Source organism: Vanacampus margaritifer, chromosome 6 (genome assembly GCF_051991255.1).
Source record: "Vanacampus margaritifer isolate UIUO_Vmar chromosome 6, RoL_Vmar_1.0, whole genome shotgun sequence".
NCBI lineage: Eukaryota > Metazoa > Chordata > Actinopteri > Syngnathiformes > Syngnathidae > Vanacampus > Vanacampus margaritifer.
Genome location: NC_135437.1, coordinates 7,457,512 through 7,482,386, shown reverse-complemented (window position 1 = coordinate 7,482,386; position 24,875 = coordinate 7,457,512). Strand labels below are relative to the sequence as shown.

The 24,875-nt window shown below is 38.8% G+C and overlaps 1 protein-coding gene across 3 annotated transcripts; it reads left to right on the top strand.

Moving 5' to 3' along the window:
• Positions 1 to 271: 271 nt before the first annotated feature.
• On the top strand, positions 272 to 22,538 carry slc41a2a (solute carrier family 41 member 2a). 3 transcript variants are annotated; one of them, XM_077567161.1, is made up of 11 exons: positions 272 to 3,562; positions 4,225 to 4,619; positions 6,591 to 6,698; positions 8,544 to 8,615; positions 8,722 to 8,866; positions 11,090 to 11,236; positions 15,302 to 15,449; positions 17,306 to 17,385; positions 20,645 to 20,776; positions 20,864 to 21,012; positions 21,111 to 22,538. In XM_077567161.1, exons 2-11 carry the CDS (start codon positions 4,263 to 4,265, stop codon positions 21,285 to 21,287), a joined length of 1,515 nt encoding a protein of 504 aa, XP_077423287.1. In that variant the 5' UTR covers positions 272 to 3,562; positions 4,225 to 4,262; the 3' UTR covers positions 21,288 to 22,538. The 3 variants fall into 3 exon arrangements, with proteins under 3 accessions (XP_077423287.1, XP_077423286.1, XP_077423285.1); XM_077567160.1 differs by having other exon boundaries at positions 273 to 567; XM_077567159.1 differs by having other exon boundaries at positions 273 to 4,619.
• The last annotated feature ends 2,337 nt before the right edge of the window (positions 22,539 to 24,875 follow it).

The window sequence follows — 24,875 nt, the reverse complement described above, 5'->3', positions numbered from 1 at the left end:
GCAGGGGACGCACGTCTACTACTTTCACAAATTTAATGTTTATTCCGACAGCCTAATGCTTCGTAATTTTCACGTCACTCTTTTACATCCAAAATATCTTATCACAAATGTTTTACATATCTAAATTCTCAAACGAAATACATTCGGCATTTATACGTCATATTAACACAATAAATTCAGGCAGATTGGCGGTCACGATTAATGAAACAATTTATGCACATTAGCACACCACAATACAATGGGGTATTGTACTTTTGCACGTGACGTCGCCGTCCCCATGGGAACGCCCCCTCCGGGACGCTGGACGTCAAAAGAACCACTTGCTTGTATTGTAACCATTGAATCTCGTACAGCGTAAAGTCCTTCATCTAATCAATTATCTCATAAAATGGTCATATCTTGCTGTGCGGTTGGTTGTACAGATAGACAAGTGAGTAAACCAAATATTGCTTTTTTATCGCATATCTAGTAATGAAGGCAAAAGACGTCGATGGATAGCAGCAATCAACAGAAAGGACTGGCAGCCCTCAAAGTATTCACGGATTTGTAGCGATCATTTTTTGCGAGGTTAGTAGATAAATGTTCATCCATTTTACTAGTAAACGTACACTCTAATAATAGAGATGTCGAATTACGTGTTTCAAATCACGTTAAGGAGCCAGATAGTTAGCATCCACTCCAACTGCACGGACACACATCTTAGTTTTAAAATGTATCTTCTTCAACACTATTAAGTTCATTTGACTGTTTAATAATGGGGTATTTCGTCTCTTTGCTTGGAGTTTTTCCACTCTGGAGCCGGCCGGAATCATATTCATGAAATGACTGCATAGCTTGCCACTACTAGTCTTTTTTCCTCATGCTGGTCAACATAACATCATCACAGCGTTTCAATACAGAACGGAATGTGTCAAAATAAGTCAGTTAGCATGATCAACAAGTTTTACCTTTGCATTACGAAGTATATTGTCCCCGATGCAAGCGTAGCATCTCGTCCCACAGACCGCCAGCGACAAGTGTTTAAATCAGCTCCGGTGTAAGGAGGAGAGTGGGTTAGACACCGGCATTGACTACATAATGATATAGGTCGTGCACTGTGAATTCCGGCAAAGTCAACGATTTGATAAAATTGGTAAAAACAACAGGCGACAGAATGTAAAGGGCTGTTTTCAAACTAGCGATCTCCAACTTAAGTAAACGCTCTATGAGTCTTGACTAAATGTGCCACTTCAACTGACAGGCGAACTTCGGTTGAAGTAGTAGATTCCAAGGCTCCACTGCCATAATAACTTTTCATGTGTAATAACAGTCGCTAAGTCACTAAGTCGCTCTGGGTCTCGTCTACTTGCATTCAACAATCATTTCCTTCCGCCGTCCGTCATAGGGCAGTCACATGATCACGTGACGTCGGTGCAACTGGTCAATATGCCACAGAGGCGGGACTTCCGACTTCCTGGTGTTCACACATCAACTTTGTTTCAGTTTTCTGTTTGCGACATGTGCTGTGCGTCCCAGTTCTTGCGCTTCCGCCTTTGTGTCCCTCGGTTGCGCATTCCCGTCGACGGGTGCGAGTGTGTAGTACACTAGTGTGTCCATCTCAGTTGTCCGAAGCATTTCAGAGAGTTGAGACGCCCTGCGTACTCCCGCCCATCCGCTGGGCGCTGGGGACGAGCGGTGGTAGTGCGAGTGTTGGAACAAAGCCGGAAACGATGCTGATGTGTGAAACCCGGAAGTCTGAAATCCGTGGCATCTACTCCATACAGCTAAATCCTACTAACACTTATGGCGTCCTTTGCCTCTTATCAGTAAATATTGTAGGCCTAGCCTACCTCCTTTCCGACAAGGGTCTTTCTCCTTTCTTTTATGTGACAATTGTCAACAGACAATGTAAAACTGATGGCTTCTTGAAAATTAAATGAATACCGAATAAATAACTGACTATTTTTTTAAATATTAAATCCATTTATTTATTTATTTAACATTACTTTGCAAACTTTTTTTTTACTGCATTTGTTAGTTCCCTTTTAGTTATTGTTAACACTTAATTTTTTTATTAACTATTAGGGATCTTCAATATCACTTTTCTTTAGACAGATCCCAGTTTGAGTACTCAACTCTTGAGTAGTCATCCATGCTGATACCAAGTACCTATACCACTAGTACTTTTGTACATAACATAAAAATGTACCCCCCGCCCCACCACCACCACCCAAAAACAAAACAAAACAAACAAAACAAAAACAACAGATAATTTTAAAGAAAGACCGATATATCAAAATATACAGTTTTTCCATAAAGGGACAGTGTAATTTTTTGCCATTTTTGCATTTTGAAGCACACGCACTACGGTGCCTCAGAGAGACCACACTTTGAAAGCCTACCACCAATTACGACGTTCGCTAAGTTTGTCTGCTTTGGGTATTCGTAGCAGAAAGATGGCGGCGAAACATGTCAGCCTTCTGTAAGGTGAGGCGCGACCACTGTAATATAATTAGAGGTTACTAGACCTACGATAATATTTTTTTTTAAAGTACATTGATAGGATAGAACATATTTTTTTTGCGTATTAGTGAAATATATATTTTTAAATGAATGAACATTGAAAATTCTAAATTTTCTACACACTATCCCATTAAAGGGGAAGTCAACCCAAAAATCTTTACAATAATATGTTCTATGCAGCCCCACTAGTCTCAATACTGTATTCTGAGTAGTAGCTACAAAGCCTCACATTCCCTCATTCATACACCAATGGGAGGCTGCTGCCATGCAGGACCCTGCCAGGTTCACTGCGAGCTAATTAAGGTTCAGTGTCTTGCTCAAGGACACTTCAACATGGTCGCAAGGGTTGAGGACCAAACACACAACCTTCGGCTTGGGAGACGACCACCCTACCACCGAGCCATGCTGCCATTGATTAATTGACAAAATAATCTGCAGATTATTCATCGTTAGTTGTAGCCCTAAATTAGCCGTTTGATTAATTTGATTGATTGACATGATCTTGTGTGTGTAATTAAAGAGAGAGAGATAGAGCGAGAGAGAGACACCCCCCCAAAAGATAATGTGTGTTTTATGCCAGTCTCAGATATGTCTAGACCCCCCCTAAATAAGGGAACAGCACTTTGGTGTCACTCTCTTCCACTAAGGTGCCACAAACTGGCACTGAATTACCACAAACTGCCAAGGAGGTGCCAACACCTGCCTCTAAGAAATATCTTTAAGCTGCAATCTAAAGCCTGGGTTACTCTTGAAGGTTGGAATATACACAGTGCCGTATTAGTAACAACAGCTATAATGTCTACTCTACTAAACAATAATGTAAGTATGAGAGCGCTCCTAACAAATGTCTGTCAACAATTGTGAGCATGCTCGCTATATGATTTGTTCTGGTCATGGTATGAGTGTGTATTGAGTTGTTGTGAGTGGGGGTGGGACGATGTCATACTTAACTCATTCCGGAGCCTCAGTACATCATTCAGAGGATGATGCTACAAGGTAGGGTCACAGTTAGCCGTGCAGCGTGAGAAGATATTGTCTGTGGAATGACTAAACATTGAAGGTAAGGCCTTTTTTTTTTTAAATTAGTTTAAGGTAACTGCTAACTGGTTAGTAAACATTAAGTTGGACACACACACACACACACACACACACACACACACACACACACACACACACACACGCACGCACACACCTAGCATTGTAAGTTCATATGTGGTTGATGGAGTTAAAACTTTCTCCTCATTCACCGTCTCCAGTACTGTACTTGTTCTGTATTTCATACAAATTACTTTGTGTTGAATTTGTAGATGTATGTTTATGTTTTAAGTAGTAAGTAGTAAGGGAAATTATGTCATTGCCGTTTTACTAACTTCTATTTATTAAACTATTTTCCAAATTGTAAGAATAAATCATTTGACTATGACCTCAGTTGTCTCACACTCAGGCATCTCTTAGGAATTTCAAATTAAGTCGCCTATCTCTGTCAGACAAGATAACCTCAGTGCTCAGGATGGGACTTTGGTATGTTGAGTGACAATGCAGGCACTCTTTGCATCAGATGACTCTAAACAACTACTCTATTTTACTATGTAACCAAAACAGAACCAAACTGCCAAGCAACCAGAAAAATTTCATTTCTACTGCTTTGCAATTTATGGATTTATGTACGTATCCTTATATGAATTTGTTTATGCTCATGTTGGTTGTTGTTGTTTTTTTTAGGGCTAGTAGGATTCCATTCTGCCAGAACCCAACTTGACATGATGGTTTTCCCAGAATCAAAGGAAGTGCAAACAAGTGGGTCTGAGGAGAAAAAGCCCATCAAGAATCACCGCTTACCACAACACACTGCAGAACCGAACCATCTTACCCCGAGAATTAATATTTCACCGGTCATTGTCAATTATGAACCACAGGACTACACCGAGACAGATCCACTTTTGCCCAATGAGCAATACAGTGGGTCAAGTTTCAGTGGGTCTCAGGATGCAAAGATCCCACGTGGTGCAGAGGTACCCTCCGAGTCAGTCTGCTCCTTGGTGCTGCAGATACTGGTGCCGTTCCTTCTGGCTGGGCTGGGAACCATCTCTGCTGGACTGCTTCTTGATGTGGTTCAGGTGAAGAAATAACTACTAAGTGGAATTGTTCCCAAGTGGGTGGGTTATGACCCAAATGTGGATCATGGTTTCATGACCATGGGAACATTGGGGCTCCAGAGTTAAACCAAGCGAGAACTCCTGCTTTAAAGGGGACATATTATTGAAAATTTACTTTTTTTTTAAAATTACTTGATTAGATTGCTAAGGATTTTGGAGTGCCTTCTTCAGTCATCGTGTGTAATTACATCTTGTTTCTAAGTGAGTCATTAATGTCGAAAAATGTCACAAATCATCAAAATTATGCAGAGTTTCATCCATGCTTAGCGGACGAGCCCGCCTGGAGAGTCAACCCAGTGGCGGGCCATTTCTGGCCGGATCGTTGGTTGGAAGGATGTGGATTGTTTTTGGCATCCATTCTAGTTTTAGTGTTAGGTTTTTTTTTTTGCACGAAAATACTTAGAAGACTTAATCACATTTTAGTTATATGTGATAGTTTTAGTCATAGGAAACTCCAAAATGTTTTACTGTAGTCTAATTTTAGTCATATTTTTTTCATAATTATTATTAAAAATAATGTATACTCATTTAATAAATGATACAACTAGTAAAGTAAATTAATTTAAAATAAGCATAATCAAATAAGAAAAACATAGATACGATAGATTATTAACCACATGACTAGCACCCTTCCTTTTTTACATTTCTCTCGAGCAATGGCCAAGTTGAACTATTGCATTTGTTTTTTTGTGTAGGGAAACCCACAGCTCTAACATACTACATTTCAATCCATATTTTAGACATTCAACAGCCAAACATATTTGCACGTTCACAACATAACAATAGCTAACACAAATAAGCTCATGAATTCATGTTACAACAACTACAATAACTTTAGCCTGAAGCTAGCAGCAGTTGTAACAAACTGGCTTAAGCGTGTTTTATTATTGTGTGTAGCTATTGAAGGTATAATAAATAAAAAATAAACTTTTATTTAACCAGTTAAAAGTATTTTCATTTACAAACATGACCTGGACATCATGTGAGTGCTATTATTTCAGACTTCTTGAATGCATCATTTTGTTCGAGGATGTGGGAACTGGAGCAAAAGAGACAGTGGAGCACGAGCAGCTTTAGTATGTGAAAATTCATTTGGACTTTATCTTCATGGGGGCTGACTTTTCTCCTCAGACTCTCCTAGGCAATTTGAGAGCAAGTACAATTAGAAGCTCAGCCCCTGATCGTCGTGGCAATGAAAGCTGTAGTACAGGGGGCTGTTTAAAAATAAGGCAGGGTGGGGGTTGGATGTATATGTCTTCTGTTAAACTTGTATGGGAATCACCTACGAAAGAACAATCAGGGGGATGGGTTTCCTTCACTGAGAAAATTATTTATTTATTTTATTTTATTTTATTTATTTATTTGGGGGGGGCGGGGGTGTATTTTAACTCATTCACTGCCATTGACGGCTATAGACGTCAAAAATTCATTTGAACTATTTCTACTAGTTTAACTTTTTTTTCCCACTTTTGTTAACAAGAGTATGAAAACCTTGAAAAAAATATTGTACATTTAGAACAAATATAAAAAAATATATTAATTGTGAATTAACTATTGAAGTCATACAATTAATTACAATTAAACATTTTTATTGCCTAACGCGATTTAAAAAAAAGAAGAAAATATTATAAAAAATTAGGGGCGTCAGGCGAGTAACATTTTTTAGCGTAATTAATCGCATGACTTCACTAGTTAAGTTAACTCACGATTAATCTCAAATTTTATATCTGTTCTAAATATACAATAAATAAAAATCTAGGTTTTCATACTCTTGTTAACAAAAGTGGAAAAAAAATGTTAAACTAATAGAAATATCAAATACATTTTTGACGTCTATAGCCGTCAATGGAATGACTTAAATATCATCACGACTGCATACAAGGTTTTTACGATCTGAATGAATACTTTTCCATGTTTGCATTTCTATGGCAGAGCTGGGATGTATTCCAAGAAATCACAGAGATCTTCATTTTACTTCCTGCTGTGTTGGGCATGAAAGGAAATCTGGAAATGACTCTTGCCTCTCGACTGTCAACAGCTGTGAGTGTGGAAACACAGGCATGCGCAAACATACGAAGTACGGACTTAGGTATTATGAGGCCTTGTGTACATGTACTTGTGAACACATTATGCAGCTGTAAAAGATTTCATTCTGTAGGATTATTTTCTCCATTCACCTAGATAAAACATTTGTGAGGTCAACATTCACCTAGCTCACAATTTAATTGATCACAATTCTACTGCGTGGTGTCTCCGCAGCTCAAAAATGCTGACATTTCACATTCCAAAACCAGGTACTAGAAGCTAGAATTTTATGATCAAGCCGGTATCTTGGGTAACCAGTCGAGCTAGTGACTTTTTGCTGCCCTTACTCCTCTCGAATATGCCTCCTTGTCTAGACTAACAGCCACATGCCGATGAGCAAAAACAGACAGCTCAGTGTTGTTTGATAGCATTATGTCTTGAGCCGTGTCAGGAAGACATGGAAAACTGATCACAGAGTTTGAATGTTGTGGAGTCTTCACTGTCTATTGAAAGAAACGAAAAGAGAGAGAAAATATTACCTCCATTATATAAATAAAATACTGGACAAAGAAAGCCAAGGGACCTATACACTTAAATGTAATGATATCATCAATAATAGGTTTAAACAGCAGTCTCTTCCACAGAATTGTATCTTTACTCCCTTGCATCATGGGGTTTCTGTCCCCTTGTGAAACTTCACACTGGGTTGTAAAGACTGTGACAAAAGATCCACCTGCACTGCATATACTGTATGCTGTGGGACAAATGAGTTACTAAAGCTAATTCCCACATCTTAGGTTTGTAAGTCAGTGATTCATTACCCATTCCATGTTGACTATTTCTACTCTTTTCTTTTGCCTGTTGCTTTCCAATGTGTCAGTGTGTGTTTTTTAAATTATACTGATAATATACTCTAGGGCTGGGAATCTTTGACTGTCTCACGATTCGATTTGATTCCGGTTTTTGGGTCTGCGATTTGATTCAGAACGATTTTAGATAAAAAAAAAAATTTGATTGACAATGATTTCTGCTACAATTTATAGATATGCAAAGAATTGTCATGATCTACTCCAGTCTGACTCACTAATGCTAATTAGCGCGCTACTCGTGGCACTTTTATCACTCAAAGGAACGACTATTCATACAAAACGCTTCAGGAATGTATACAGAGAAGCATCTTAACATCCTACACGGCAAAAAAACAAAACAATTTATATTGAGATAACTTGATCATGACTTTTTGCTTCTATGTGGCTACAACTTAACAGTGTATCAGAACGAGTGCAACCACACTGCTCCTAAGTGGCCAAATCGTGTACAACATGAACAGTGCTCCCAATAAAGGCACAAACAAACAAGGGCAAGACAGTATAAAATAATTTAATTTAATTTAATTTAAAATTTAGGTGAACTAATGAATGCACACTCACACGCATGCACACACGCACATACAAAATAAAAATTAATAATAAATAAAAATAAAAATAAAAAGAGAGCAATGATGATGACATGTCAAATCGGTAAAATTACCAAATGAACAATACTGAGCTCTCCAGAAAAATAAAATAAAAATAAATAAAATCGTTTTGGGGACATTTAAAATCGATTCTGAATCATACTAAATGAGAATCGCGATTCTTATGAGAATCGATTTTTTGGGCACACCCCTACTATACTGTATTAATCTTTTTTAAGTATACTCATTGGTTTTCTATAATTATTTACATAAATTACATAAACAAACAAAATAAAATGCCATACTGTAACTTTATGATTTGTAATTTGTTATATCACTCCTTTAAAATATAACTCCTTTAATATTTAATGTATTAATATACTGTAAACTTGTTTGTATTTCAGGTAAATACAGGACAAATGGAACTTGCAAGTGAAAAATGGATGTTGATCCTTGGAAACCTGGCACTCAAGCAGGTTCACTATGAAAAGCCTGTTAAAATCAATATGTGTCATCCACTAGCCAGCAGCCATTCTAGTATTTTACCATGGATTCTATTTACTTATGCCACTTATCCTACAGCTACAATCAACTGTTCTGGGCCTTTTAGCCTCACTGATGGCTATTGTGTTGGGCTGGATTGCTGATGGAAGGATGCCATTTAATCACGTTGTCCTTCTGTGTTCAACCAGCGTTTGTACCACATTTGTGGCTTCATTGTTGCAAGGTAATAGAACATTACAAATTTGTCTTCTGTCATATTGTTGTAGCGTTGGTGGGAGGGGGCTTTCCCCTCAGGGCACAGCGGCGGCTGAAGGCTAACGAAAACAAGGGCCGCTGCTCACTTGCTAATCATAAATCAGGTGGATGTACCAGGTCTTTCAATTGGCGTGGGCAAAAATGACAGAGACTGGAGTCCAGGCTTCAGACTGATCACACAGGGGGTTTATTAACTAACACGCAATATCCTTTGTTTGCGAAAAAGAATAAAGATCTGAAGTCACAAAGAATAACAGCAGTTTATAAAGCTTTTTTGTAGGCTCTTTTTCTAATTGGTTGAAGTTTTGAACGCCGTTCTATTTTACCGATTTTATTGTTGTCCCAATGTGTTACGTACACCCCCTTTTAAACATAAAACAATAAGAAAATGTCCTCCCGGGCCATTCCTGTAGCTGTATTAATTCTTAATGTAGGCATCTGATGCACTAGCTTTATATCATATTCAATGCAAGGCATCTGGGGGCAGTAAAGTCCCAAAAACTATAGGGACGAGGCACTTTTTCTGGGTCGATTTCGAACCATACCTACCACGATAGCATCTTTTAAGAGCGCCATTCATGGATCATTCGCAGATGACCATTTGTGGTTAAAGTCATTTCAAAATGGCTACTGAAGAGGGTCTTCTGCCAGATTTAGTCATAACTGTTTTAATTTCCTTATTTCCTCAGTAGAGCTTTGTTCTGCGGATGTATCTTTGTGAGTGATATCACAATTTCTGCCAGGTGCCGTCATGACTGAAAAACCTCCTCTATTCCACAACAATGGGCCATTGTCTGTGTTTGAAGTCAAGGTGTTTGAATGATGTCTTTGAAGTCAAGGTGTTTGAATGATGGCTTTGAAGTCAAGGTGTTTGAATGATGGCTTTGAAGTCAAGGTGTTTGAATGATGTCTTTGAAGTCTTATCTCATGTCCGGTGAACTCCGGGTGGGCTGTTTGCTGGGGGCTTTGTGGTGCCGCCCTTCAAGATAGTATAAGAATGTTGTAAGTCCTCTGTAATCTTCGCACTTGTGAGAAGCTGCAGCCATTGTCTGGAACTCACTTGTGCCCGGAATATTCTGTAGAAATAAAAGCTTCGAAGTAACTGTTCATCGATCTCCCGCCTGTATTCGGATAACCAACATTCTCACTACCCGAAAGAAAACAAACACGGAGGAAAAGATCTGCCTCCACAACACTACTAACAGATTTTTGAGCACCAGAAGACCATCTTTGCAGATGACCATTTGCAGATAATGCCATTTCAGGATGGCTACTATTGGCTATTCAACACACACTAGCACGATTTTAGAGCACCCACAGGGGCCTTCCCTAAAGCCAGTATCTCACTGAGCGGCGCAGGCTTTGGAGGGTCAGCACACGTAACAAGTGGGACCCAGCCGAATGAATTGGGACCCAGCTGGGCCCATTCAGCAGCCCATATCTAACCCACCTGGGCTCCACATGGGTGTGTTGGGCAACAAACGGCGAAGGTGGCAAAATGTTGCTGGGTGGCAGACTTCCTTTAATTGGCTCGAAGGGGGAGGGGTTTTTCCCACAGGTTTCAGAATGCTGTGCAGTGCTTTTTTTCGAGGTTGGAATATTGATCTTGCGTTATAAAATTTGTATGAAATGTCCCATTAATGGTCCAAATAATACATATTAATTTGAAGTACAGATTTATTTGTTTTGCGTGCATTCCCCCCCCACCCCCCCCTAAAAAAATCGTATTTAATTGTAAAGAAATATAGGCCAGGTAATAAGTTTCATTGCCTATGCTGTTACTGTGCAAAATATAATTAAAAAAAAAATATTTTTGGAGTGTAGCCCAGCCAGAGCCCACCTCTTTCCCATTTTTAGTTGCCCATCTACTCAGCACCTACTACCCAAGTGGGGTCTAACAACGAAGCCCATACTAAACCCATGCCTAGCTAAAGCTCAACTAGTCCAACTGTACGTGTTTGCTGAGAATATGTCTGGTGCTTCAGCCTATTACTTTCTCAGTTAATTGAGGATTAATGGTTCAGATAATGGATGGATGGATGATTTCTTTGAAAGGATGTTTGTGTTTTCGTTTCTGTGTTATGTATGGAGCTGAAATAAATAAATAAACAAATACATAAATGAACAAATCATTCATTCAAAGCATTTCCGTAAAATTAAATCATGGTCCATACACTTGGACTCTTTCTAGGTATTATAATGGTAGGAGTGATCATCGGCTCAAAGCGGACTGGGATCAACCCTGACAATGTGGCCACACCCATGGCAGCCAGCTTTGGAGACCTCATCACTCTGGCCTTACTAGCTTACATCAGTCAGTGGTTCTACTCCTTCATAGGTAAGTAGAATTAAGTGTATAACCACAGTGGTATCCCTATAGGAAAAAACCCAAAAGTCATGAACAACAAATATATATTAGGGGCGGAACGGTTCACAAAATCTATGGTTCGGTTTAGTTTTGTGCTGACGGTTTTCAGTTCAATTCGGTATGCAGTAAAAACAAAAAAAAAACAAATTTATCTTGGAGTTAAAAGTGAAAGTGTATATCATTCACAGGTTATTATTATTATTATCATAATTATTATTATTGTATTCTCATTTTAATTATTATTATTCAATTTATGCCAGCGGCATATAGTGGCAGGCATAACAAACAACTGCTCTTCAATTGGATGGCAATTGCATTCATAGAACAGACGCAGTCATGGTTACTTGCAAATATATCATCTTTGTGTTCAACCATACAAGCCCAGATTTCACACTAAGTATATTTGTGACTAAACAGAGTGAAGATCGTTACTTTAGTATGCACACTTTTTATTTTTGTTTGCTGGTTTACTGTGAGGTTTTTGTTCACTTATAAGTGCCTTAGCTCCACAGCTTTAAAAAAAAAAAAAGCGTTTCCCTTTTTTTACTGTGATTTTTAACTGACCATTTTTATTTATTGTATGCTTCCATTGCTTTTATTGTTGCCTGTACCGTGCACTTTGAGATTTATTTTATAAATGTAAAGTGCCTTATAAATAAAATCTATGAATATTATTATTAAAACACTGGCTCAAACACAGATCTTAGAATAACTCTCAGATCAAATTATCATTATGCTATTATTATTCTAAGATTAGATTGACTTCCGAGTTTCACACGTCAGCGTCGTTTACGGCCACTGATGGCCGCGTTCCAACACTCGCACCCCTGCTCCCCCCAACCGCGGATGAGTGGCAGCGCACAGGGCGTCTCAACTCTCTGAAATGCTTTGGACAACTGAGACAGACACACTACACATTCACAACCGTCGAAGGGAATGCGCACCCGAGGGGCACAAAGGTGGAAGCGCAAGAAGCGGCCACACGTCCCAAACTGGAAATGGAAACAAAACTGATGTGTGAAAACCAGGAAGTCGGAAGTCCCGCCTCTCCCGTGGCATATACCCTATATGGATAGAGTAATATGTCATGTATATTTTTACTCTGTCTACATGATGTTAAATGAGCTCAGCTGATGCTCCCGTTTGAAACAAAACACACAATTCAGTCATGAATATAGAATATATATATATATAGAAATCTTGCGTTGGAATAAAAGGCGCAATGGTTTAGGATGCTAACGCTAGTAGCGAACCTGAGAGCAACACTCCGAGGCTGTACCCGCCCCGCTGCAATATGAATGATGATGAGCTGATCACAAATAAGTTTATTGACGCCAACTTCAAAATAATGTTCTCTTTGCATAAGGAAGCAGACTGAATGAATGACACAAACGTCCCTTTCTAGCTGCGCCCGTCTACGAAACTCCCAAAGGAAAAAAAAAAGCCCACCCATACGCACAATTACACTGTAAAAAATATAAACCCGCTAAATGAGTGACTGATTATTTCATGTTGACGTAAACAACAATTGTTCACTTGAACCAACCTTAATTTTTTGCCTTGATCCAAATTATTTTCTTAACATTTTAGGTACTGAAACAAACAAATTTATTTACTTTTAACCCTGGAGAACCCGCGGGGTCAAATTTGGCCCCTATAAATTCTGCTACTCAAATAACAAAGACCTTTTTCCCCCCACAAATTTAACTTCAAAAGTCCAGAGTGCCACTTCTGACCCCTGCATGGCGCCATCTAGTGGATGAATATTGCACTTACATGAGCCAGAATGGTGGTGACAAGATGGCTGGCAACATGCTGTTTTGTTGAGCTGGAAATCAATCCAAACAAAACCATCTTCTCAGCAAACCATCAGATGGTAAAATTGTGTTTTATGTGTTAATCTATTTCATATCATGTTGCAGAATGCCTAAGAGTATGTTTTATATATATATTTTGATAAATTAGCAACTCTGAGCTAGTTTAAAAAAAAGGGTTAAAATTGAAAAAACATATATTTTGGTGTTCAGTGAACTTATAGCAGTCATTTAATGTATAATTCATAATTTTCCAAAGAAGAAAAGGGTTCTTGGGTTCTCCAGGGTTAACTGAATTAACATATTCACTTTGACACCAGAAATAATTTATGTATAACCAAGTAATATTTCTCACATTTAATAAAGTTAAAGGTTGAAATACCACTGATTGTCACCCCCATCTAAATGAGGTGAAATTCGTTTTTCCGCATTTGACCCATCCACTAAGGTAGTGGTGAGCAGCGGGGATCATTTGGTCATCTAATCCCCCAATTCCAACCCATAATGCTGAGTGTCAAGCAGGGAGGCAAATGGGTCCCACTCTTATAGGCCGGGGAATTGAACCCACAACCTCCCAGTCTCGAAGTTGACACTTTACCACTGAGCTGGTTTGGGTTTATTTGACGGGGAGGGAAAAAATGATATTACGCATCTTATAAAGACGCAAAAAGACACTTGGCCAACAGAGTATACTCAAAATATATTTATTAATCTTAAAACATGAGCCATATGCAACATATGAGCTTGAGATGAGGTGAGGATGGAGAGAGAAGAAGAGAAAGAAGATGATGATGAAAGCAGAATATCCCATTTATAATATCCCATGGACAGTCTCAAAACAGATTGTCTAACAAGCAAATGAGCCCCGACAAACACACACGGTAACAGACCCACACAATCTAAGCTGTAATTAAAGAATATTAAATGAAAGGCTGCTTTCTGAAAGCAGTTGACCCTCTAACTACCAAATTCAAAACTAATATATATTGGTTGGGGCAGACCGCAGTATAGAGCAGTGCTGCGGTCCCCTGTCCGTGTTTGCTCCTGTCCGTGGAGATTTTCATGCACGCCAGATCCACCACACCAGCATCTATCGAAACTCAGACACAATCTTCCTCAGGTCATTGAATCGGTGGAGGCTGGTGTCTGTGTATCTCACTCCGCTTCGTCTGTCCTTCCTTCCTTTCCTCAGTCTCTCCTTTGGTCTCTTGAGGTCTCCCTGATTTGTTGAAATTTAGATGTCTCTGGGGTTGGTGAAGGACTCTGGTTGGTGGACTGGTGGGTGGTGGGTGGTGTCTGGTCGGTGCTGGATTTCACTTTCCTTTCTTTTCTTTGGTCCTTTCTCGGGTTTCCTGACGGCCTCACGACTCTGGCTGGAAGTGTTCGGTTTAGGGAAACGGTATGGTATTTTTTTTTTTTTAATTTTATATAGGTTTTAGGTGAACTAATGAATGCACGCACGCACATACACATATTCACCCACATACAAAAAAAAAAAAAATATATATATATATATATATAAAATATTTTTAAAAAAGGAGCGCAATGATGATGACATGTCAAATCGGTAAAATTACCGAATGAACAATACTGAGCTCTCCAGAAAAACAAAAACAAACAAACAAACAAAAAAAACCTAATATATATTACCTGGAGGGCATGAAGAAAATGTATGTATAATTGCGTATATTTATTTCCTGTCAATGCAAAATAAATGTTTTTCACAATCAAATCAATAACTTTATCCTATTTTTGAATGGAAATTATTACTTTCAATGAACAACTGCGTGTAACATTTTTTGACAGTGTAGACTGCACTTTGCATCAAAACTGACGGCTCAGAGCAGGACATGTTGATGTCCATGAGTGTAGGTGTCACACTGGCCTTACACAATGGTTCTAATTTAACTTCGAATTGAACTAGGCCTTATTAATTTCATGTGGTCATTTACCAGATTTACACATGTACAGTACAGTATCTGTTTCTGCTACTCTCTTTACTGTAGGTGTGGGCGATTAACACTACTCAAATTGCATGAACATGTGCTCTTTCTCAGATGTGGTCACCCCAACTATTATGACTACTGTAATTCAAAGAATTAAACTGTAAAACCAAAAAACAAACAAAACAAAAAAACTGCCCCCCCACCCCCCTTCTCCTCACTAAGGTTACATGACATGTGTGAAGTAAATTCTAACTTACTACACTTTCTCTTGACAGAGCTGTATTCGTATGTGTTGTACCTCTTGGATCTGTTTTTGTTGTGCCTGATACCTCTGTGGATTGTGATCTCCTCCAAACACCCTGCTAGTCGAATCCTTCTCCGCACTGGGTGGGAACCAATCGTAACAGCAATGGTCATCAGCAGGTATTTACATTGGTTTGATTCAACTTGCATGAATTCCGTCATAGTGTAAACAAATGACACTTTCACAAATACAACAATGGGAAATAAAAGTAAAACCAAAAACAATTTCTGTACATGGCCTAAACAATGGCACAGCTTGCACTCTGCCTAAGAACAATGAAATTTCCTTTTTTTTTTTTTTTTTTAAAGAAGCACTCTAAGGCTCTGTTGTATGAGAACTCTCCGATAGGTGACCCGCTGATTCTCAGCATCATAGATGCAGCAAGGTGGTTGCTCTACAGACTATTTCTTAAGTCAGTCTTGACCTAAAAAATAAAAATGACATTGTTTCTCTTAATTTACTACACCCTAATTTTAAAATTGTTTTTAGTAGTTTGAGTCTACTGATTGAATGCTATACCCTATTCATTGTTGGGAGAAAAAAAAATCTCAACCCATTTAGGGTCACTGCTGGGTTCTCTCCTATACTCTTATCTGTTACTCCTGCAACATTTTGCACTGCTCCTTCATTTTGTCCCACTGCACAATGCAGCATTTGGCTCAGCGCACGAAGGGGCATTTTTATTTTTCTGCTGGCCCTTTTTTTCCCCATTGCCTCGAAAGAGCGGCGGCTCGGATTTATGCTGCATTCACACCAAAACCGGGGGGAGGCGTTTTGGCGGCGCGTTTGCATTGTAGTCAATGTACTTCGCGTGGACCAGAACAAAAGTGCGTGGGGTGGCGCGGAAGACGCGTTTGGAGCGCTGGGACACTCGCATGTTCGCTAAAGTTGAACATTTTTAACTTTTTTCGCATTTCGCCTCACGCTAGCCAATCGACTTCAAGTACCGGCTACCTCACACACAGCGTCCTGTCTGTTGTCACCCCGAGCACAACAACACAGCCAACCGGGACCGAATGGTGAGCATACAAGTGCTGGTACTAAAAAAGCGGAAGTGCTATCACGTACCTCAAAAACCTCTCACTGCTGGAGAAAATACAGTAGTGCCCCAGCTGTATAGTCCCAGGAATGAAGTAGAAGTAGTCGGCGGTGCTCTCTTTTTGTTGACTCGCTAAAGTGCTCTACAGTCGTTGTTCAATGTGGGACACGCCTCCTCCTCTCCGATGTGCGTGAATGCATGAATGAGCCAAAATCGTTCCAAAAAACGTTCCAGATCGCCGTTTCGGTTTTGTTGAAGGAAATGATCTTTTACTCCGCGTATTCGTTTTCTTTCGGGTAGTGAGAATGTTGGTTATCCGAATGCAGGCTGGAGATCGGTGAACAGTTGCTTCGAAGCTTTTATTTCTACAGAATATTCCGGGCACATGTGAGTTCCAGACAATGGCTGCAGCCTCTCATGCCCAGATTACAGTTACTTACAACATTCTTATACTATCTTGAAGGGCGGTACCACAAAGCCCCCAGCAAACAGCCCACCCGGAGTTCACCGGACATGAGATACTTTAAAGACATCATACTAACACATTGACAGACAATGGCCCATTGTTGTGGAAATAGAGGAGGTCCTTCAGACATGCTGGCACCCGGCATAAGATAAGACTTTAAAGAAACCATTCAAACACATTGACTTCAACCACAGACAATGGTCTATTGTTGTGGAAATAGAGGAGGCCCAACAGCCACGACGGCACCTAGCAGAAATCGCGACAACACTCACAAATCACTGCAAATAGATGTCCCCACTAGAAATGTAAACCCAACATGTGTGTGTATGAGTGAACGAGTGAGTGAGTGAGTGAGTGAGTGAGTGAGTGAGTGAGTGAGTGAGTGAGTGAGTGAGTGAAAAGTATTTATTATCTGCTATCTGAAACTCGGTTCTCTGGTTTACGTCTTTTTTTTCCCCTTTTTTTTTTAGTATGGGTGGCCTTATCCTGGATAAGACCATGTCAGATCCAAACTTGGCTGGAATCATACTTTATGCCCCAGTTATCAATGGTGAGTAGAGTTTGAGAATATTCCGCTAATGTCAAAATTTGGTTGATGAGCTGAGATGGAGATTGGTGGACAGATAAGGAGTTTGATTAACAGCTGTGAATCAACAGTAATAAATAGATAATGCCAGTTGTGGTCCCATTTCCTGTCAAAAATATAATTTCTGCCAACTACAGCTGTACCCTTTGATCTGGATGAAGTCACTTTTGGTCTTGTGACCCCATATGTCAAAACTGATTGAATGATTGCTGTCAATCAAAATAGAGGGTTGAGGTCAATTCTGTGCACGGCTTTAATTGTCCTTTGATGGACAGCCTATATGATCACTTCCGGCCCCACGACCCTGCAGTTGAGCACTACCCTCTAGGGCAGTGGTGGACAAACTTGGTCCTGCAGGTTTTGGAGGTTTCCCTGCAGCAACGCAGCTGATTCCAAATAACAGATCGTTACCAAGCTTATGCAGAGTTTGCTGATGAACTGATCATATATCAGCTGTGTGGGAGAAGAGAAACATCCAAAACCTGCAGAACTCTGACCCTCAAGGACCGAGTGTGCCCATAAAAAATTACTCGTAGTTTGAACTCATTTTCGGAGTTCGAACACCCAAGCAAAGCAAGCTAAGCTGAACGTACCTTGAAAATGGGTAGCCGAGTGAAGCCGAGCAATGCCAAATGCTCACGTTGCGGTAGTTGAGACGATGCACCGCTTATTTCCAGTCAGGTGCTCCATACTCTACTTTTGATTTTTCCATGACAGTTTTCTTCGCCATGGGCCCAAAGAAAGACAACAGTGGCAGCAAAGAAAAACATCAACTTAGCTGTTCAACAACGTGCCTGCAAGGATCGCTTAGTAGTCTAATAAAATGCCTAATGTAAAATACACAAACTCAGCACTGAACTAAAGCTAGCATTAACATAGCATTTATCATCCACTGATGCCATTACACCACAACAGGTAAGGTAAGGTCATTTTATTGTTTAAATACTGTACTGTACTGTAAATGTAAAAAACATAAATAGAAATGAAAACAGAAATTTTCTGTTTTTGTGCTTGGGAACGGATTAATTGCATTTACATTATTTCCTATGGGAAAAAATGTTTGGGAGGACAATTCGGACTTCGAACACTTCGCAGGAACAAATAATGTTCAAACTCCGAGATACCACTGTGTGAGTGTGTGTGTGTGTATATATATATATATATATATATATATATATATATATATATATATATATATTTTGTTAGAAAACAATCTTTGTTTTCTGCGTGTTTTAAGAATCAGAGTTGAGAGTGAAGAGTTTTCCTTCGAAGGTTTTATTTCAGAAATTTCTGAAGACAGAGCCGAGCTCACTCAATCAGTGATTTCTCTCAGTGTGTATCTTTACAGCGGATTCACAGCATTCTTATACAATTTAGAAAAAGTGTTACAAGCCTCCTACTAAATACCACTCCCCCTCCCTTAATCCCTCAGTCCCGTTTTCAATAGAAGGGAGAATAGGAGAAAAACAGATAAGACATTGACAGCATCATATTTTAAAGCACTCCCAGATTCTGGCCCAGATCTGTCCTTTAGACCAGAGGTCCCCAACCCTGGTCCTCAGGGACCGGTATTCAGCCTGTTTTCCATGCCTCCCACAGCCAACACAGGTGATTCATATCATCAGCTAATCAGCAATCTCTAGAGAAGGCTGATAACGATCTCCACCTGTGTTGGCTGTGGGAGGCACGGAAAACAGGCTGGATACCGGTCCCTGAGGACCAGGGTTGGGGACCTCTGCTTTAGACCTTAGACCTGAAACTCTGACAGCACTTTAAACATACTCCTTCAGATAAATCACAGGAAACCTTTTAACACATTCTTTTCCCAGAGAAGAGGAAGGAAGAATCTCCAACATTTTAACATACGTACACTCATCAAGCTTTACTGAGTTAACACAGTTTATATCTAAATCTACACAGCTATAACTAAAATCAAAACAGATAAAATATAAATTGAAACAGTAAAATGTTAATATAAATATAAATATATATATATATATATATATATATATATATATATATATATATATATATATATATATGTGTGTGTGTGTCTACAGCGTATATATATATATATGTGTATTAGTGCTCTGAAGTGATTTTTAGCTAATTATCGCAATTTTCTGTAATTAATCGCGATTAATCCCTTTTTTGTGCTTCTGCTTATACTTTTTTCTACAAAGCTTGTAACCGATATTTACTTGAGTAAAATCTTGTAAATAATGTAAAATCAGCAAATAGAAAGTATATTTAGATGAAATGAATGTTGTAATAGCCATCCATTCATTTTCTTAACCGCTTATTCCTCACAAGGGTCACAAGAAAATGCTGTAAATTTTTACTGTAGATATTACAACATTTTGCTACAGTGCATGGTGGCCCTTCAAGTGTTAATCAACCAGACTTCGTGTTCCTCAGGGGGTTAAGATAGCGATCAGGAAAAAGGCCCCATGGGGTGTTCTCCCCTGTCAAGCTTGAACTGGAGGCGATTTTATTGAGTTGTTTTGATTCACTCCTTGGGTTGAACTGTGGTCCCGTGTCTGCGGCAGTAATTTACAATCTATTGCGAGGTTCTGGTACCAGTTCCTTGGGGTGAAGGTGGGGGTGTTATTGTGCGTTAGAGCATACTTCCTGGTTGTTTTGAAGATGAAAAGAAAAGTGTCTGCGTGGGAATGCCAATGTCATATTATATCATCATCTCATGTCATTCGAATTGCTGTCTGACAATGTGGTCCAGATTACAGAGAAGACAAAAGCAATATATAAACCTGTTTAGACTCTGTACTAAATTAGAAGTACAGATACTTGTTTGGGGGGAAAAGTCATAGAAGAAGGAGTAGAATAGTTAAATCATCTAACCAGTCTCATTACTGAGTAATAAAAATACTAAAAACAAATAAATAAAGGACATTTTTAAACCGTTACACCCTTATCAATAAGGATTTCATCTAAAGCGAGACCGGGCTGACACTCTAAAACCAGCGCGGTGAGAACCAAAACGAATCCTTCTTGCAGCCGGCTTGGAGAGTTCCCATCAACTCCTTAGTTTTAACCCTTTGGACGGAAAGTTGGCAGGGTAAGCGAGATCTGACCAATTCAGACCTGTTAATGACATTTGAAAATGAGAAATTTGAAATTCAAGCACCTAGTCAACCTCTCTTTATTCAATGACATAAAGGTTGTGCTGGGGACGGCCTTACTTTTTTATCCTTATTCTCACCAGGCATTGGCGGCAACCTCGTCTCCATACAAGCGAGCCGCATTTCCACAAATTTGCATTTGAATTTTTCACACCGGGAGGTTCCTGAAGATCGTAAAAGATGCCACCAGCCCTGCAGCATCTTCTTTGGTTCAGGTAAAATGTCAAAAGAGTCGTACCATTTGTAAAGTTCATGATGCATGGATTGCTGTATAATGATTGTCTGATTATTATTATTATCAGGACCAAATCACAAATCTGCAAAAGTGCTACTTCTTATTGTCATTCCTGGCCAGCTGATTTTCTTATACATTATTCACCTGATAAAAGGGGCCCACACCATGCCCAGTGCGCTCTTCACTGTCGCATTCTTGACTGCTTCCTTGATTCAGGTGAGTTAGATGTATGCTCATGCTTTGTTTGCACATATTGTCAGTTAAAAAAAACAAAAAACTAAACAAAACATTTGTTCAATGTTTCTTCCCCACAGGTCTTTTCCTTGCTGTGTATTGCTGACTGTATGGTGCACTGTCTGTGGAAGAGGGGTAAAGACCCCGACAGTTACTCTATACCCTATCTCACAGCTCTTGGTGATCTTTTGGGGACTGCTCTTCTCTCCCTTGCTTTCCTATTCCTTTGGTGCAGTGGAGACACTGGTGGAGAATAACTTCAAAATAAGAATGTGATACTGAAAAGTCTGTGTGTTTGTGTGTGTTTCTGGGCAGTCGTGGGAGATCAATTTTGTTTCTGTCTACTATGCCCGTTATCTCCTCAAGATAAGATGCTATCTTGTAGGCCTGTAGGAACAAACAACACCAAAGAGCTGCTTTCATGACTATTTTCCTTAGAAGAATGTGCCAAGCGAAACAAAAAAAGATAGAATTGTAAGGAGTGTTGTGTCATTTCATCTGTAAAGATATGTGAATATTAAGCCATGGAAATCAGACGATCAGTACACAGCGCTAAGGATCGTTACATACTTAGAACATGAAGAAGGTATATTAAAAATCCATACTTTTGCGTGTCCAATAAATCAAATTGTGGGACAAGAAATGAACAGCGTTCCTGCGCAGGATGACTTATTCCGGAGATCTCCGTTACATCATTGAATCAAACTCAAACAGTTTCAGATCAATAATGCCACTCTTCTCTCAAAGAGCCCACACTTTATTACAACCAAATTGCAAGAACAGAATGAATAAGTAAATGTGTTATATAATGGAAAAATACAGATTGAAAAACAGACTTCTCAGCACACAGATACAGCTGTATTCGTCTCTAGTCAAAATATACTTTCAAGGCACCTCTCAGTACTTTCTCCCATAACAAAATCTCACAAACAAGTTGAACTCAACAGCTCCTAATGTAACAGTTATATGAGTGTGCGCTCTCTCTCTCTCACGAACAGAAATGTGTTTTCGCACAGAGAAGGAACTTCTAGACCAAACAATGTGTCCCAGCTTAAGGTCAAATTATACTGAGTTCAAAACTACTTTACCTACTTCACATCTATAAAACATTTCAACATGGTTAATTTAAATAATTAAAATGTTAATCATGTATAACAATGGTTAATATATGAAATAAAGTATTAAAAATGTTAATAATGTATAACAAACCCAAACACTGCATAAAAGATAATCATATTATCCCTGCAAGGTGATTAACGATAACATATACATGAGTTTAAGGTGAAAAAAAAAAATACAATCCTTACAGTAGATTGCCTTGCCGCCTCTCCGTTCAATGGGTTAAAGCTCCCCTTTATCTCCATCCTCTGTAACGCGGCCAAAGTTGAGGAGTTGACGGGAGCGCTTCAAGTCTGCTGCGAGAAGGATTCGTTTAGGTTCTGAAAGATTACCTTTATCTTTGTAATCTTGTGCGTGTTCAAATAAATCAAAGATGAGATTCTTGTGAAGAGGGTCCTTGCAAGGTTGATTTATTACAGCGATCTCTGGTCACACAATTGCATATCACCCAAGCAGTGTCATCCAAGAATGTGTGTCCCTCCCCCCAGGAGACACAGCCCTTTTATTACAATCAGAGTTTGTACAGATAAACACCTCTCTCCTCCCATCAAATACGAAAATCAGATTACATTCTCACAGTATGCTAGGTTGATCTTTCACTTTTAGACAAAACAGAATCTCAGTATGCTAGATTGAACTTGAATTTTCACAAATAGGACAAAACAGGGAATTTAGACCAAACAAGATAACAGATAGGTTAAGGTCGAGTTAAATTGAGTTTGACATTATTACACATCTATAACTAAATTCAAAATGGTTAAAATATAAAATAAAGAATTAAAAATGTTAACAGTTCTCACCGCATCAGCCGGTCTTGCTTCAGATAAACCCTTATTCAGTAACCAATTTGAAATAAAGAAAATCTAAACAAGCTCTTTTTACAGCGGCTCCTCTTCTAATGAACGGTTGCACTTGTTAAGACCTAAATAAGTTTAGCTGGTTTTATTAAACCCGCCCGGGCTTGTTTTCCTAATCTAAAATAAGACAAAGTAACTATAAAGGTTCACGGTAAGGTATAGTTATTATTTCGTTAAAAGACCTAAGTGGTTTTTAGAAGTATGATTGAAATAGAACTTAGCGTTAGAAAAAGGTTAAAAGTAATAAGCCGATTTGGGATACTTTGCTTGCTCTTACTGTTTACTTAATTTATCTAAAAATAATAGTAAAAGAAGTATTGATACCTCAGCGTATCTGTTACTACACTAATGTTGAATTAAATTTAAGAAATAAGTAACACTTTACTTATTAGTTAAAAGATCTAAAATGTAAATAAACTCTTATCTTTTGGGAACTCGGATGATATAGTTATATCTATCAAAACCAAATAAACTCCAACTGACACTAAGAAAGATATTAAGTGACGCAAGTTATTCTTAATTCAAGCGCTAGGTTCCTGTTTAAATGGGTCGAAATACTTACTTAACTACCTAGGTCAGTGGTGTCCAAACTCGGTCCTCGGGGGCCGGTAGTCCCGCAGGTTTTGGATATTTCTCTCCTCCAACACAGCTGAAGCTCATCAGCAAGCTCTACTAAGCCTGATAACAATCCTGTTGATTGAAACAGGTGCGTTGGAGCAGGGAAACCTCCAAAACCTGCAGGACTACCGGCCCCCGAGGACCGAGTTTGGACACCACTGACCTAGGTAATCCTAACTCTTGATAGAGTCTCTAATCGCTACTGTTAATAGTCATCCCTCTAACTATAAAATTAATCAAAATAACCTATACTAGCAGCGGAATAATATAAAAATTGGTTAGAATTTTTCAAAAATGTATTACAATTTAATAATAATACAGGTGATCAAACGAGTGAGTTTGATAAATGACAATATAGTGCTTAATTTGTGAGGTTCAAAAATTAAAATCAAATGAAATTACAGTCAAAAGCTTCAAAAATAAAATATAAATTGAAAATTATAAGAATCAGCAAGAAGTAAAAAAAAGTCAAAGTTTTTTTTTAATAAAACAAATGAACAATCAAGATTCAGAAATAAAAGTAAAATAAAACAATTAAAATCAAAAGGTTCAAAAAAAGAAGTAAAATAAATTCTAAATCAAAAGAATAAAAATAAAAAATAAAGTAAAATAAAAGTCAAACAGCAGTACTCCCAAAGTTGGAAAATAATAAAAATAATATAATTGTATTTGTTAGAAAGAGTGAAACCCAGATAAATGACAAATGTTGGAGAAGGACCCCTTTTTAGTGTAAAAAAAAAAAAAAAAAAGTCAAACAGACTTTAGTTTTGGCCCAATAGGAGAAATAGGTTCAAAATTCGGACTTTTCCTTAGCTATCCTAGACTTACTCCTATCTACTCAGATCTAATTTAGAAGTTCCAATATAAGCCACGAAAAGCAGCCAATATTACCATGCCTTTTCTTACCATACAAGTAGGATAAGCCATCTCCCCAAAGGTTGTCGGAAAAGTCCTGAAATTAGCCAGTCTCCTCCTTTTATACCCGATAGTTCGACAAGGAGTTTTTGTCGGAGACCCTCCTACTAAGGGAGTTAGTATGAGGGTTTCACCCACAGATGGCGCCCTTTTTTCCCATCTTACGCGTCGCAAAATATTTGTATAGCTAGCACAGCTGCAAGCAATCCCACGCTTTAGGTCATGCTAACCCGTTACCTTTCCCATCCTGTAGCGGATGTTAAACATTCCAATATACGGGGGCCCTTCTCAAGATTTCTCATAGCCACCAACTTCTAAAGCTAGGCTACATCCAAG

What these genes read in the sequence shown, in the direction of transcription:
- slc41a2a (XM_077567161.1), top strand. Translation starts at nt 4,263, where the DNA reads ATGATGGTTTTCCCAGAATCAAAGGAAGTGCAAACAAGTGGGTCTGAG. An exon ending in GAAACCTGGCACTCAAGCAG is followed by an intron (nt 8,616 to 8,721) that starts GTTCACTATGAA and finishes CTTATCCTACAG; the next exon opens with CTACAATCAACTGTTCTGGG. An exon ending in TTATGCCCCAGTTATCAATG is followed by an intron (nt 17,386 to 20,644) that starts GTGAGTAGAGTT and finishes TATTCTCACCAG; the next exon opens with GCATTGGCGGCAACCTCGTC.